The following is a 16833-nucleotide window of genomic DNA, read 5'->3' as shown; positions in this document are numbered from 1 at the left end:
CAATCGTAGACAGTAGAATAGTCCTTTGTAATGGTGTAACGCATTCTCGTAGGGCAGCGGAATTGTATGCCCAACAAGACTTAGTAAATGAAATTTTTTCATTTCGCTTCTATCACTGCGTATTTACAGTTCAGCGATTTTTTATTTCATTTATTGTACTCGTCCTCGGTCTTATGAAGTAAACTCTTCTTTGACCGGACTTAGTTAGTGTCCTTATTTGGCGAGTTTTATCGCTTGGATTGGACTTTCCCTAGTTAACCGGAGTGGTTTTCGGCTTATTGCAGTTCGTTTCAGACGAATTGCTTGTTTCTTAAGCTGAATTGTGGAATCTTGTATCTTCCTTAGAAGCTTGGACTCACAATTGTCTTTAATACATGATCTAAAAAAGGGGATCAGCCTTTAAGGAACAATATACCTCAGTAACATTTATAAGAGACAAAACGCACATAGAGAGACAAATAAAAAGGACGAAAAAGATTTTAATCTTTTAAAAAAACGACAAGTATAAAGAACAATAAAAATATGAAAGCACATAACCCTAGGACCGAACTAGACACAAGACTGACCGGACCTTGTCTCTTACAAATAGAACTTCTTGAGGTTGGAAATATGCCATGTTCGGGGTACTTGTTCTCCTGACATGTGAGTTAATTTATAAGACCCTTTTCCCAGGACTTCTGACACCCGATACGGACCTTCCCATGTGGGTTCAAGTTTGCCCAGCTTTTCTGCTCGGCTTACTTCATTGTTTCTTAATACGAGATCTCCCACTTGAAACTGCAGCTTTTTCACCCTTTGGTTATAATACCGGGTTACTTGCTCCTTGTACTTGGCTTCTTTTATGAAGGCCAATTCTCTTCTTTCTTCGGCAAGATCTAGTTCGGCTCTCAGTCCGTCGTCATTCAGTTCTGTTGAGAAATTAAGGGTTCGGGGGCTGGGTATGCCGATCTCAACCGGAATTACGGCTTCAGTGCCGTACACTAGACTGTACGGAGTTTCACCGTTGGAGGTTTTTGGTGTAGTTCGGTAAGACCATAGGACTTGAGGAAGATTTTCTACCCATTGTCCTTTGGCTTGTTCTAACCGAGTTTTTAATCCTTTCACCAAAGTACGGTTTGTTACTTCCGTTTGTCCGTTTGCTTGTGGGTGAGAGACTGAAGTGAACCGCTGTTGAATATTCAACTCTTGACACCAATTCTTGAATGTTTTGTCAGTAAACTGAGTCCCATTATCTGAAATGAGGATATGGGGTATGCCAAATCGGCAAACTATGTTCTTTCAGACAAAATCTAATGCCTTTGAGCTTGTTATCGTAGCTAATGGTTCAGCCTCCACCCACTTTGTGAAGTAATCCACGGCAACGATCAAGAATTTCATTTGCCGGGGAGCTTGTGGTAGTGGTCCTACTATGTCTATGCCCCATTGCATAAAAGGCCAAGGGCTTTGCATAGCACATAGATCAGTCTGCGGCGTCCTTGGGATATTTGCATGGATTTGGCATTTCGTACATTTCTTAACTAGCTGTACTGCTTCTTGTACCAAAGTTGGCCAATAATATCCCCATCTCAGAACTTTTTTAGCTAATGCTCTAGCTCCGATGTGGCTACCGCAAGATCCTTCATGAACTTCTCTAAGGATGTAATCCGTCTCTTCTGGTCCTACACATCGCAATAACGGTTGAAGGTAGGACTTTCTATATAGGACTCCTTCATGAAGTTCATACCGACGTGCTCGGCATGTGATTTTCCTTGCTTCTCTCTTATCCTCGGGCAGTTGTCCTTGATCTAGATACTTTAATATTGGCGTCATCCAGTTTGGTGAACTGGTTACTGAGTGTACTTTAGCTTCATCAATGCTTCTGTGGGGTAATTCCTCCACCTTTGAGCTCGGATATGAGGCCAACTTACTTAAAGTATCTGCTCGGCTATTTCCCGCTCTGGGAATGCGGATTATCCGAAAATAAGAGAAATTTCGGCTAATACTTTGCGCTTTGTCCAAGTATTTTTTCATCCTTTCACCACGGGCTTCACTTGTACCCAGCATGTGATTCACTATGACTTGTGAATCACAATGAATTTTGAGAGATTTGACAAGTAGACGTTGCGCTAACTGAAGTCCGGCAAGAAGGGCTTCGTATTCGGCTTCGTTATTAGTGGTTGGGAATAAGAACCGAAGTGAATAAGTTACTTCGTGTCCGTCGGGAGCGATAAGTAGAATACCAGCTCCACTTCCTGTCTTATTCGAAGCTCCATCTACGAATCCAATCCAACAGTCCGGCGGCTCTACTTCGGGTTTCTGGGGCTGTGTTAGTTCATCATTGGTAGGATTTTTCTGTTCGGCAATAATAGGGATTGCCTGATCGAACTTTGCCTCTACAAGAAAATCTGCCAAGGCTTGTCCCTTGATGGCTTTCCGAGGTAGATATTCTATTGAATGTTCTCCCAACTCTATGGCCCAATTGGCAATTCTGCCTGATGCTTCTGGCTTAGTCAAAACTTGCCGAAGTGGAAGATCGGTTAAGACGCATACTTTGTGAGCATAGAAATATGGCCGCAGTCTCCTTGCTGCATTTACTAATGCCAGAGCAATTTTTTCCAGAGGTTGATACCTTGTTTCGGGACCTCTTAATGCTCGGCTTGTAAAGTAGATAGGACGCTGTTTTAGGTCTTCTTCTCGTACAAGCACCGCGCTAATGGTTTGATCTGATGCTGCTAAATATAAGAATATCACTTCGGCATCTGTTGGAGCAGAGAGAGTAGGAAGTTCGGTTAAATAACTTTTGAGTTCGTCAAAAGCCTTTTTCTGTTCGGCTCCCCACTCAAACTTTGGTGCCTTCTTCAAAACATTGAAGAACGGCATTTGCTTTTCGGCTGCTTGGGAAAGGAATCTATTCAGTGCGGCTAGACATCCAGTTAGCCTTTGCACATCATGTATGGACTTCGGCATTGCCATGTTCTGAACAACTTGAACCTTTAGGGGATTTGCCTTGAGTCCTTCCTTTGAAACCCAACAACCCAGAAATTTTCCCGAATCTACCAAAAAGGTACATTTTTGGGGATTGAGTTTGAGGTTGGCTTTTTTGAGCACGTCGAGAGTGGATTTGAGATTATTTTCGTACTCCGAAGTGCTTCTGCTTTTAACAACTATGTCGTCAACATATACTTCAACCTCTTTTCCGATCAGGTGCCGAAATAGCTTATCTACCATCCTTTGATATGTGGCTCCGGCATTCTTTAAACCAAATGACATCTTTTTATAAGCAAAAATACCGAAGTCAGTAATGAAAGCCGTTTTTGAAGCATCATTCTCATCCATTAAAACTTGGTGGTATCCTTTATACAAATCAAGAAAACAGAAAATTTCGAAGCCTATCAGAGCTTCTACTTTTTTATCTATGTTGGGAAGGGGGTAGCAATCTTTAGGACAGTGCTTATTTAGATCCGTAAAATCTATGCACATCCGCCATCCTCCTTCTTTTTTCTTGATCATCACAGGATTGGCCACCCAAGAAGGATATTTTACTTCAAATAATACATCCGCTTTCAGTAATTGGCGGACTTCGTCATGGATGACTTGATTTCTTTCTGCCGCAAAGAGTCTTTGCTTCTGTTTTATAGGCCGGACTGAAGGATCAATATTTAACCGATGTGTAATTACCTCGGGAGACACTCCAGTCATGTCCAACGGAGACCACGCAAAGACATCTTTGTACTCTTTGAGGAGCTGGATGGTCTTTTCCCGGAGTAGAGGTGTTCCCGCGAAACCGATCTTGACCGTTCTGGATGGATCATCTTCGTATAACTGAACTTTCATCGAGTTCGGCTCCGGTGTGACTTCGTTCATTTCGCCTGCCTCTGACTCCGGTTGCTGTGATTGCTATGCTTGATGGTGCCGATCTGATTGTTCGGCACTTTTAAGCGCAATCTGCAAACATTCTTTTGCTCTCTTTTGATCACCTCGGATGACTGCTATCCCTCCTTTAGTGGGGATCTTGATTGTGAGGTGATAAGTAGAGCAAATGGCCCGAACTGTGTTGAGCCAGTCTCTTCCCAGTATAATGTTATACGGGGATCGAGCTTTTACCACAAAAAACTCGATCACCGTACTGGAGCTAGTAGGCGCTCTTCCTACCGTAATCGGAAGGCTGATAATACCTTCAGGGCGGGTGTCCTCCTGGGCGAAACTTTTCAGAGGAAGTGGGGCCGGACTGAGCCGAGCTGGATCCACTTCCAGTTTATCAAAACATTCTTTAAAAAGAATGCTAACCGACGCTCCTGTATCCACAAACACTCTGTGGATCAGTTTGTTTGCCACTCCAGCTTGAATGACAATAGCGTCTTGATGAGGAGAAATGGCCGGGACGGGATCTGCATCTGAAAATGTAATTACTTCCTCCTTCTTCAGCCTTTTATGTGTTGGCTCCTCTCGATTGAAGCCTCTGCGCTCTGATTTTAGAGACGATTTAGTCTTCCCGGCTGGGAGAGCGTCAATAGTCTGGATTACTCCATCATATTGCGGCTCGTCATCGTCTTCGGGATCCTGTTGCCTTTTAGGATCCTGAGGAGCGCAGTTCGCACTTCTCTGTTTCTTATTCTTTTTCGGCGGCTTGCTTTGGTATTTTTTTAACGTCCCTGCTTTCACAAGAACATCAATATCTGCTGCCAAATTTCGGCACTCCTCGGTATCGTGACCGTGGTCTTGATGGAAGGAGCAATATTTATCCTGACTTCGGCGCGTGGCCGATTTCGTCATCGGCTTTGGTTTTTCGAACATATCAGAATGCAGTTCGAAAATTTCCGCTCTCGACTTGTTCAATGGTACGAACTGAGCGGGTGGTTTCTCAGGATTGAGACGTGGTCCCAATCTGTCTTGTACCGGTGCCCTTTGAATTCTTTCAAAAGGAGTTCGGCGAGGATGTCCCTGATCGCAATGATCGGGCTTCCTCTTGTCTCCTCTGGAAGAGCTGTCTAAAGACCGTTTTCGACGGTCTGCCTCATCAGCACGAGAAAACTGGTCCGCAATGTCCCACATCTCTTGAGCTGTTTGCGGACTGCATTCAACGAGCTTTCTGTAGAGAGCTCCTGGCAGAATTCCATTTTGGAATGCCGAAATGACAAGTAGATCATTGAGATCATCTACTTGTAGGCATTCCTTGTGGAATCTTGTCATGAAGTCGCTAATCTTTTCATCGCGACCTTGACGTATAGAAAGCAGCTGAGCCGAAGTGATTCGGGTTTCAGCTTTCTGGAAGAACCTCCTATGAAAAGCATCCATTAGATCTCTGTAAGATCTAATGCTGCCTTGAGGGAGGCTATCAAACCATCTTCTTGCGTTCCCGATGAGCAGCTCGGGAAACAGCTTACACATATGAACCTCATTGAGACCTTGGTTCGCCATATTATACTGATAGCGTCCCAGGAAATCATGAGGATCCACTAACCCGTCATAAGTCACTGACGGAGTTCGGTAATTCTGTGGCAACGGAGTTCTGGTGATATCATCCGAAAATGGAGTCTTCAGTGCTCCATACATAGCGAATCCGACATCTCTACGGTATGGTGGAGATGGAGTTCTCCTGTGATTTCGGTAACAAGGAGGAGAAGGAACATATCGGTGGTGAGGATTCTTTCTCCTGGAAGATACGACACTACTGCGGTAGTGACTTTCATGTCTGGAGGGGGATGGAGAATCCGCCGTTTTCTTCTCCGGCTTCTGGCTCTTTTGCAGGAATGTTAAGAACTCATCCTGCTTCTCAGCCAAGAACAACTTGACAGCCTCATTCAAATCGAGCTGCTGGGGAGGCTCGGTGCGATGACTTTTTGAGTGGTTTGTTCTTTCACCGTGAGAACTGAAGGCAGATTTCTCCAGAGGCTGTTTTCCAGACCTACGGGCTGGACTAGCTTCCTCACGTTCATCACGGACGGAAGTATGGGTATTATGTGATCTGGTACGCATTTTTTGGTGGAAGAGGATCAAAAACTCGCTTTTATCACAGTTTTGGTTTTCTGTGTTCCCACAGACGGCGCCAGTGATGATTTAGCGAATTTTTGATGGGAATAAATGCAAGTAATAAATGAAGATCACAACACTGAAAATTACGTGGTTCGATTTACTGAGGTAAATCTACGTCCACGGGAAGAATAGAGGGCAAATTTGTATTGCTTGATCTAGCTTACAGATTACAATACTGATTTGCTATATGAGATTCAGGATCTAGAGAACTTAACCCTGGTCTATCTGATCTAAGTTCTATTTATACATTCGAACTAAGATCGTGGTTTGCAGCCCTGGTAGGGGGGTTGATAACTGCTTAATACCACTAAATAGATCGTGGGTGTAATGGAGGTCGTGGAGATCCTGCATGGGTCCACTATCTCCTTGTTCGGTCGAATACTGAGACCGAACTGCTGAACTTTGCCGATCAGCTTTTGCCGATCTGAGAGTTGAGCTCGATTGGTCGGCTTTTACCGAGCTATAGGCTGTGACCGAACTCTTTGGTTGTGCCGAACTGATACTCTTTCTTGGGTTTTGGGCTGATGGGCCGTCACTGCTATTGGGCTCGCAATTATTGTTTAGTTGTTTAGTTCGTATCCCATCAGTGATGGAGTCGGAGATGGTGATCCTGACATTGGTGTTGGTGACGGAGTCGGAGATGGTGATCTTGGCATCTGTGTTGGTGGTGGAATCGGAGATGGTGATCCTGACATTGGTGGTGTAGAGGCCGGGGTTGGGGTTGGGGTTGGGGTTGGGAGCATAGGGGGGGAAGGAGGCGGTGTCGGAGAGGGGGCAGTGACGTTGATAGCCAACTTCTGGGCCAAGGAGCAGTGCCTGCCAAAGGTACAAATGTAGTAGTGTTCTCCGGTGGAGTTGAGAGTAGTGTTCCACGGCCCGACGGTAGACAGCAGGATGGGGTCGTTGGAGCTACACTCATCGTATGCTGCCTTTCTCACTTCAGCCACATCATGTTCCCCTGTCACGAAATTGAACACTGCCATATATATTTTCACCAATTTGTTAGTCTTCCCACAATTCTCAAAACTAACTCTTCACCATTTCAATTACTGCTACTATATGTTTCCGATTATTAAACTTGTAATTAATTTTGTACTGATTTCAATAAGTTAGTTATAAGAAAATAAAAAAATTGAAAAGTTAGTTACTCCATAAATAACAGAGATGGAGAGAGAGATTACTTAGAACATCCCCAGGCGTAAAAACATGGCGACTAGCCCAACTGGAGTACTCATCGACGCTACTAGGGACATTCCATCCTAGATTATCTCCGACAACATAGGTGGCCGCGGTAGCTCTTCCCACGAGCTCAGCCACCGCGGCCAGCAGCACCGCGCACAAAACAAATCCACCACCCAATTCCATCCTTGTATTATAGTATGTTCTCTGGTTGCCCCTGCCTGTATCCATCTCTATGCTACAGAATATATCTATTTATAGAGTAGTCCTTTTGATATTTTGAGAGGTGGAGTTGGAGAGTAGATATGAATGAATGAATGAATGAATTCCATAGAGAAAGATAGAGCTTGACATATCAAGCTCAACTCTTTAACACCAGTCACATTTGTGTGATAGTGGAATTGTCCTCGGATGCAATATCCTATGTCTGTCTTTTTCCATATAATATTATTTCATCATTTTTCTAACTTTTTGCTTAAATTGTGACCAATGCATGTACCAATGTACCACTATACTACCATACATATAGCTGAAATGATAATGCCTGTATAATTCATTACACTCACAAAAATATACTATGCCTCGCATTTTTTTTATTTGACTACAGGTGTACTGAATACCGCCTTTGGCGGAATCCGATTAATCCTGCTCGACTGAGTTTGAACCCGTGATCTTAAGATCACCACAGATCCACGCTGCCAACTGCGTTGCGACCCATTAGTACTATGTCTCACATTTTCATGTCACAATTTTTAAGAAATTATAAAGAAAAGTAAATAAAAACGTAAATATACTATTGTAGAAACCATAAATCACAATTATAATACGTTTGGATTAAAAGACGAAACAACGTTCACAAGAATATCATCGTACGATTGGATTAGTTGTTTGGGATAGTTGTTTATTAGTGGCACTAAAAAGGAAGGAATTATGCTCTACCCCCAAAAAGAAGAATTTTTACTCTTTTTTACTTTATTGAAAAGTAAGGGTATTACTATATTGGTGTCATATTATAGTATTGTGCATTTAATATTGTTGAATAACTTGAATTGACCAGACATGATAATATTGGTTTCATATGTATTCTACATTTAATTTGTTGAATTGGCCGAATTTGGATTTTAGGACGAATTCAACAATTAACTTAGTAGGACACTAGACCCTACCCAAATGGTAGGATATGAATTATTCCAATATAATCATTTAAAATTCATACTATGAATATGAAAAATATCGGAGTATACTTTTTTACTTTAATTGTATTCAAAATGAGAGTATATATTGTTCTTTGTTACTTGATTATATATGTGCGCACATAATGCAATGAATATTTCGTATCTAAAAAATACTTCCAAGATAGATGATATTGGGTTAAGGAAAGAGAGAATAAAATAACAAGATAAAGACAGTTTAAAAAAATTGAATGTATCACTTTTTACTATAAAAAAAATGATTTAATTATAATAAAATAATTCAAAAAGGAATACTAGTTACATAGGGACGAAGAGACAAGAGAATACTATAATCTTTCTTACACTTACAACTTACAAGCATGTATCTAGTGTGATATATTCCTAAGTTCCACAAGAGTATGCACTCTTTCCTTTTTAGTCTATTCAATAAGAGTACTCACTTTTTTAATTTTTGAAAACAATTTTCTCTCTAAGAGCATCCACAGTGGAGCGGACGATAGTCCGCCCGATGCATCGGGAGGGCTATCGTCCGCCATTGTAGCTTCGCGGACGATGACACATCCATCGTCCGCGGTATCCTCCGTCCCATTGCGGGTCACGCGGACGATACCGCTGACGATGCAACACGTTTTTTATTTTATTTTTAATTTTTTTAAATTTCTTATTATCTATATATACCTCACATTTCTCATTCCATTTTCCACACTTTTCTCTCCCATCTCTCATCAGTTCTCTTTTCCCCACGCACCAATATTTTTCTCACTCTAAAAATGAGACCTGACGACGACTGGACTACCTCGTAGGGCATTACTCGGGCCTTGACTTGGGCCTTATTCAATTGCGTTCATAAGGCTGCGGCGGAATGCTTGGCCGAAATGGAGCGCGACCGTGAAGCGGAGGAGCAGGTCCAAGCGGAGCAGATGCAACCGATTCGACGTCGGACCTTTGTCCGCCGCGAGCACGACTTAGCTCACCAACATCTAATCGTAGACTATTTTGCCGAGGAATCATGATGGGGCCCGACGGTTTTTCACCGCCGATTTGGAATGCGGCGAGATCTTTTTCTAAGCATTATCCAAACGCTGGAGGCGCGTGATCCTTACTTACAGTATCGGGAAGGTGGCATCGGCAGACCCAGACTTACGCCGTTGCAGAAGTGCACGGTTGCACTCCGGCAGTTAGCCTACGGCACCACGACGGACATGTTCGACGAGTACCTTCACGTCGGGGAGACAACTGGCCGCGAGTGCCTGAAGAAATTTTGTAGGGGAGTTGTGGAGGCTTACAACAACACATATTTGTGAAGGCCGGCTGCTGAGGATTGCCAGGCCCTGATGAAGATGCACGAGACGGTGCAGGACTTTCCTGGAATGCTAGGGGAGCATATATTGTATGCACTGGGAGTGGAAGAATTGTCCGATGGCGTGGAGAGGCCAATTTACTAGTGGATACAAGGGCAACCACCCGACGATGATCCTCGAAGCCATCGATGACCATCGGCTCTGGATTTGGCATGCTTACTTCGGTGTGGCAGGGTCAAACAACGACATCAACGTCCTCAACTCATCCTATCTCTTCACCGAGCAATGCAATGGCAACGGCCCGGCTATCGAGTTCACTGCCAACGGACGCCAACATCATATGGGGTATACTACTTGGCCGATAGCATATACCTGAGGTGACCTATTTTTTTGAAGACGATCAGCTGCCCAATGGGTTCGAAGAGAGTTTTATTTGCCCAAAAGCAAGAGGTTGCACGGAAGGATGTGGAACGAGCATTTGGTGTGCTCCAAGGGCGGTGGGCAATAGTGAAAGGTCCGGCGCGTTTTTGGTACAAGGAAGTCATCGTCGATGTCATGTATGCGTGCATCATCTTGCATAACATGATAGTCGAACACGAAGGTGGAAGACTCACCGATTGGGGCGATGATGAAGCTGGATCTAGCTCCAGCACGGCGACCTCGCCCCACGTTCGAGGATTACCAATGGGCTACAGTGAGGTTCTATCTAGACAGACATCAATGCGCAACCAACAAGACCATCTTCGTCTCATGACCGACATGATTAAAAAAGTTTGGGAACGTAACCGCCATTGAGAATTTGTAGTTTTTTTTTATTTCGTACTGTACTATTTGAACTTTGAATGAAATGAAGTTTTTTTCTTCAAATTTTGTAGTGTTTTATATATTCAAATAAATAAAATGCTTAGGACGGACTATATGGCGACCTATAGGGCATCCCTACTGTAGGTGAATGGGTAGGAGGATAAAATGATGATGTGATGGAGCATAGGGCGCCCCATTATGGATGCTCTAATGAGGTGAGACACATTCTCTGCTAATAATATTCAATTACTTTTTCTTTTCGTCTTTCTCTTACTTTATTAATTGTGCATTAAAACAAGTGTTCAACCAAGAGTGCATAATCTTGTGTGATGAAGGAAGCATAATCCGTTAGGAAGAAGTGTGATTTGGAGTATTATTTTATTGAATAAGGCAAGAAAAAATTGAGTCCAGTTGTTTGTGAAATATGGGGTGTGAGATGAGCCGATGTGTTGTTATGGGACCAACTCTATATCTATATTCGTCCATAACTATGCACCACTTGTTCAATTTTAGTGGTTTTCGCATTTAATATTGGCATTTTTAGATTGACTAGTGAAGTGTAAAGGTCTCTAGCTTTTCGCTTTGTAACAGCATAGATTCATAATATTTAAAAATCTCATCACAGCTATTTAATAAAATATATAATCACAAATCTTGTATTTTTTGTCATTTTTTGGATGAAAATATCCAAATGGACTGAAGGGTAGTTTAATCTCCTTACCTACCAAACCTACCTTTCTAAACGCCCTATGCTATGCTGCACATCTAGTCTGCTGTGTTTTCCGTTGGCCCTCTTCTCTATATAGGATCTCTTTCTACAGTATATTTGTTTCCATCGTATTCCTTACCTCTCTTCCACCAAACAAACCTTTCCCACTTTTGATTTCTGTTTTAATCTCGTAAAGTTTGAGTCTTGCGAAATGGGTTTCTCAGTTCTTGACTCTTTCTTGAGGTATTGATTCATTTTAGATGTCGTTTTGGCTTTTTAGGGTGTCCACTATAAGGCGCCCACGCCCAATAGCTCCGCCCCAGTTTTTTGTCCATAGCCCCAGTTTTTTGTCCATAGCCTCAAAATTCTATTTCCGCCACTATAGTGGACACCTCCAATAGCCCCCAAATTTTATAATCAATTTTCATTTTAAAATATTTTTAGTTTTAATCAAGTATAATTTAAATAATTGCAGTGCAAATAACTAGAAAACGAGGTAATTAGGACCGAATATTCGTTGTATTGCAAGCCGGTAAAAAATTTCCCCACTATAATAAAAATAAAAGCAACTGTAAAAATAAAAATAAATGTCCACTACTACAAGCTCAGTCAATCAAATATAGACAAAAAACATTTTATCACCGAAACAAAAAAGCTCCAAACATCATTGAACTCAGAAAATGACAATTAGGAATAAAAATAAAAATTTTCGCCGCACGCCGCGGCTAATGTCTCCACTATAATCGCCGCGCCTATAGGCGCGGCTATGCCCACCCCCGCCGCGTCCTCGCCCCGAACCCGGCGATCGCTCGTCCGCCCACCCCCGCCACGTCCGCCGCGTCCACCTCCGAGGCGGACACGCTCGCCACTATAAACCGCCCGTCCACCGCCCCAACCCGCGGCTATAGCCGCGGGCGTCCCATAGTGGACGCTCTTACTCCCTCTATTCTGCAGCGTTTCTTCAAATTTTGCTTCTGTAGACTTTTTTAGGTGTCGTTTTAAGAATATAGCTATAGCCGCCCTAATTCCTCCAGCTAGTCTTAATTTATTAGGTTGTTGACTTTTTGAAAAATTAGACTTTTTCTAATCGATTAGCAAATTCGAGTTTTCCTACCTTCTTGGAATTGTCGATCAAGCAAAACTCTTGTCGCGATGTGCAGCGAAAAATACGACGACAATTTGATCTGTGGATCAAATCACGTTTCAATCGAGAAGAAGAGCAAAAAACTGACGCTGTTTGAAGATCTCGTAGAAGATTCAGACGCCTTGGATTCGAATTCTTGCCCCTCCGACTGCGAGAGCGGCGTTTCCGGCCGCGAAAACGACCGAAATTCCGGCGGCGGCGGACAAGGGATTCATGGGATAATCGCGAAGAAATCGACAATTAATTTTACCTACTTCATTCATCATATGAATATGTAACGCCTTAAAGAAAGAAGAAAGTAACAAACATAGTTATAATTTAATTACTATATGTTTAAAATCAGTTGTCACATACCTAAGTAATAATTGCAAAACTTATGAAATTCAAAATTTATAATTTTATTATCTTTCGTTATTTATTTACTAATTTAGAAGAGATGAATAAGTGAATTACAACTATATTTCAATTTTTAAAAAGAAATGTGAAACAGGCCCTAATTTGTTGATCTTTTATTATTTAATTTAGTTTGTTTTAAAAGCCCAATCATGCAATAAAAACCCAATTGGTTTTTTTCAATTATACATATAAATATATGTATTTTGTTTCACTACAAACTTATATTTTTAATGATTTCGTCATACTATAAGATAGTACAAGTCTCTAGAGGTGTAGATGTCTACCGTGGGAAGAGAAGAGAGAGGATAAAAGACATGATGTTTCTGTCACATCAATTAGGATTGACGTCTCATCCACGGTACATGCAGCAGGTGGGATGCAGTGGCGGCTCACAAAAGGTCGAGTTTGCCCTTTCAAGCCATGAGGGTTTTATGGTCTGAAAAAACAAGGTTTGTGATTATATAATTTGTTAGATACCTGTGATTGGATAAATGTCAGGGATCTCTGCTGTTACAAAGCCAAAAGTTAGGGACCTTTTGTGCAGTTCACTCTAGATTGATTTCTCCTATGATACTAGCATATTCACAAACTTACATGTGTATTTTACGTTGAAAAGCTCATAAATATCACCCCAAATAGTTACCTTGTCAAACTGTCCAAATATTGAGTTGCTACTAATTTTTACATTGATTTTACAAAGTCCAACAAATTCTAACCTTTTTAGGTTCTTTGTTTGGATGAAAACCGGAGAGAAGTTTTAAAAAAATGTAAACTAAAACAATCATAAAGTATTGATGAGCTAATTACAACATTACATAGTTTTTTGGTGATTTTACATAACTTGCTGTGTAGTGTGTACTATGCATAAATATAATCATCCCACTCATAAAATTAGATTAAAAAATTAAAATTATAAACAAGAAAACACCCGAATGTACGTATTTCTAGACAAAAACCTTTTTATACTACACCCTCAGTCCGCCATTAGAGTCCCGGTTAACTATTTTAGTCCATCCGACATTAAGAGCCTCGGTTCACTTTTACTATAAATGGTAGGTAGACCCCACTTTCCATTAACTCATTCCACTCACATTCCGTTATAAAACTAATATTGAAAATGGGTCTCGCCTTCCACTACCTTTTCCCACTTGCATTTCTTTATACTTTCTTAAAACCCATGCCGAACCCAAATGAGAATCCTAATGACGTACTTAGGTCTGTAACAAAAGAGATTATGGTCCATACCAATTTTTTTCTAATTTTAATTTATTGGAGGCGAATATAGCAAATAAATTTTGAGCAAACATATTCCACCAGTTGCACTTGTTATAATCTCAAGTCTACAAACTAATCACTATTCCCAAATATGAGTGACTCGAAATAGATATTACCTCTCTATGTCTATGCAAGTTAGAATAGATATGACAAACAAAATGGGTGTAAACTTTCCATTTCTCGAATCACAAATAAAAATATAGTCACCACTTTATTACTACTATATGATTGAAGATTGCTACTATTATAATCTCAAGAGCAGAATTAATGTGGAACCTGAGATTGTCAATAACAAGAAACACCATCTATACCACTTTCCAGCTCCAAGCTCCTGCAAACAATCACAAATTTATCGTAAGAATAATAAACGCATCGTCATACCTATCACACAAACGTCAGATACCAAACAGGCCTCAAATGATCTGTATCTCTAGAGATGTACACTTTTTTTTTAATGTGGTGATATTTTCAACCAATTTCAAGTGTTCTAACATCAGCAGTCCTCATGTGAAGTTTCTGTGCTGTTGGTTGCATCATTCATATTAATACATTTTTTTAAAAAACTACATTCAAATGTCGCATGTCACTATGAATAAATTAAAATACTACATTGCAGTTAGTGAATATAGAAAGGGAAGTAGATTTATGCACAAATAATTATAGAACAATTTATCTAAGAAGAAAACCAGTACCTTAAAGGATAAAAACGAATATGAAGTAGACGAAGATTTAAGTCCAGGGAGACCGAGATCATATGATATACTCCCGTCTGCTTTAAAAAGTCCATAATATTTCTCAGAGCCAGCACCTTGTTTCAAGTCCTCGTTGAATAAGGCAAATATGTACGCTTTTAATATATGTTTCGGCCTAAGTGGGGTCCCTTTCCTCTTGGCTAACCTTTTACGCAAATTGAAGTGGTACGTCCTCGCATTACTTGGCGTAGCAGCAGCCTCACTTTCGTCCCCATGAGAAGCCCAACCCGTTTCCGTGATTATAACTTCCATTTTCTTGAATCCAGCATCCTCTAAAGCTGCATAAGTTGCATCGATCTGAGCATCCAGCAAGTTATCATAATGTAAATCAGTTTTCTCATCATCTATTCCCTTATTCGGCTGAAATAGAGCATAGTTTATGTCGATTTTCCCCTTGTTGTAAGTATAGGCCAGAAAGGGATACGCATTAAGACAAAACGGAGATCCAATTTGCGAAAAGAACTCCAAGAGAGGCTTCATCAACGGAGAGACAGCATCCGTGAAAGTACAAGAAGAAGGAGGGTAAGAATTCTCAAAGACAGCCTGTGAATGAGCTGTGGAAATCTGAACTGCTCTATCTATTCCGAGCTTCTTCGTGGCATTGTATACATTCTTCACAGCACCCAATAAAGCTTGTGAAAGATCAGCATCATTTCCCAGAACTTCATTCCCTACAGCAATCCCAACTATATGCGTGTCGGGAAGAAATGCCTTCACATTGTCCTCGACCCAATTCAGGGCATGGTCGGGATTAGCATTCATCTCTTTCAATAAACCATTGTTAAGTCCAACCACCAACTCCAGTCCAGTTCCTTTAAAGGCATTGAGTACACTGTGATCTGCATCGTAAATCCTAACGTTCTTGATCTTTGCAGCCTTAAGCAGCATTACCACTTTATCGGGTGAAGGGATGTTATCTGCTATCCTACCGTAGTTGATCCCAAACGTTCCAGTAAATGCCATAGCTGCAGCAGATATATAGTGGAAAATAAGATAAGCAACAAAGACTTCATCACTTGCAGCATTAAACATGTTATAATAGCAAAGTATTTAAATCCATCACTGCACTAGAATTGCCCCATTCATGAGGATACAACCCTAGCAAGATAATAAGCAAGTTATTCAAAATTACAAAATCATAAAGCCAGAGTTTACAAAATCACATTCAGCTCAACACAAATGAAGGATTTAACAACACCTAATTGAAGTAATAAGCCAAATCTCAATAAAACTTGATTCATAAAACCTAATTTCATATGCCGAGGAAAAAGTACCTACTGATCTGATTTCAGGTTCAAAACCAGTAACATAATTTTCTAAAAAAAACTGATAAAAAACATACTTATAAAATTAAAATTATAAAACATGAGCTTTCTTGCAAAAGCGACCGTGATCGATGATCTAAATCAATAGCATATTTGAAATAAGAGCTCCAAAACCATATATTTCAATCATGTTCTTCCCAAAAACGCGAAACAAAAGGTGCTGAATTAATGAAGAAATCAATAGTTACCATCGCGCCCGAGAAAGAAAACGAAGAACAGAAGTCCAAGAATCCTCATCGCTTCAGGAAATTCTCGATTACTTCAAATTAAAAGCTTCTAAAACTTCATCCCAAGCAGAAAACGAGCAACTGATTTCTCAAGTTTCCAATAGGCTTTACAAAATGTTTGAAAGCAAGAAGACGCTAATGATCTCACAAAACGGGGGAGGTTTAAGGGGGATTTGTAACGGTCGTTTTCTTCAGCAGTGAGTGAAGAATCGAGTCTTAACACATAGCAAAAAATTCAATAATAGAGCGTAGAATTATATGAATGAATAATAAAAATATATGCAATTTTTGTCGGGCGGTGATTGGATTTTTCTGCTCCACTTTGTCTCTTGTTTTTATAGTCTTCAAATATTTCTCTCTCGTTTTCCTTTTTAAATATATGCCCGAAATATTTTTATATCTATATTTTAATTTTTAATTGTTTGATTTTTAAAAAAGGAGTATTAGTAGTGTTAGTACTATTATATTAGGGCAACTTTGTAGCTGATCGCGGTGGGTCTCACGCTCCATCAGATT

General features: G+C 40.7%; 2 protein-coding genes across 3 annotated transcripts; both read right to left on the bottom strand.

The window, feature by feature from the left end:
- Positions 1-6474: 6474 nt before the first annotated feature.
- On the bottom strand, positions 6475-7588 carry LOC121807122 (cucumber peeling cupredoxin-like). The gene is made up of 2 exons (XM_042207319.1): positions 7194-7588; positions 6475-6988 (listed from the first exon to the last, which is right to left on the bottom strand). Exons 1-2 carry the CDS (start codon positions 7420-7422, stop codon positions 6573-6575), a joined length of 645 nt encoding a protein of 214 aa, XP_042063253.1. The 5' UTR covers positions 7423-7588; the 3' UTR covers positions 6475-6572.
- Positions 7589-12888: 5300 nt separating this feature from the next.
- Positions 12889-16617, bottom strand: LOC121809666 (glucan endo-1,3-beta-glucosidase 11-like). 2 transcript variants are annotated; one of them, XM_042210416.1, is made up of 4 exons: positions 16279-16617; positions 14706-15730; positions 14290-14344; positions 12889-13174 (listed from the first exon to the last, which is right to left on the bottom strand). In XM_042210416.1, the coding sequence occupies exons 1-4, from the start codon at positions 16325-16327 to the stop codon at positions 13152-13154; spliced, it is 1152 nt and encodes a 383-aa protein (XP_042066350.1). In that variant the 5' UTR covers positions 16328-16617; the 3' UTR covers positions 12889-13151. The 2 variants fall into 2 exon arrangements, with proteins under 2 accessions (XP_042066350.1, XP_042066349.1); XM_042210415.1 differs by lacking the exon at positions 12889-13174 and having other exon boundaries at positions 14161-14344; positions 16279-16616.
- Between the last annotated feature and the right edge of the window lie 216 nt (positions 16618-16833).

This window comes from Salvia splendens, chromosome 6 (genome assembly GCF_004379255.2).
Source record: "Salvia splendens isolate huo1 chromosome 6, SspV2, whole genome shotgun sequence".
In the NCBI taxonomy this organism is placed as follows: Eukaryota; Viridiplantae; Streptophyta; class Magnoliopsida; order Lamiales; family Lamiaceae; genus Salvia; species Salvia splendens.
The sequence above is the reverse complement of the archived record's forward strand: the minus strand, read 5'-3'. Positions and strand labels throughout refer to the sequence as shown.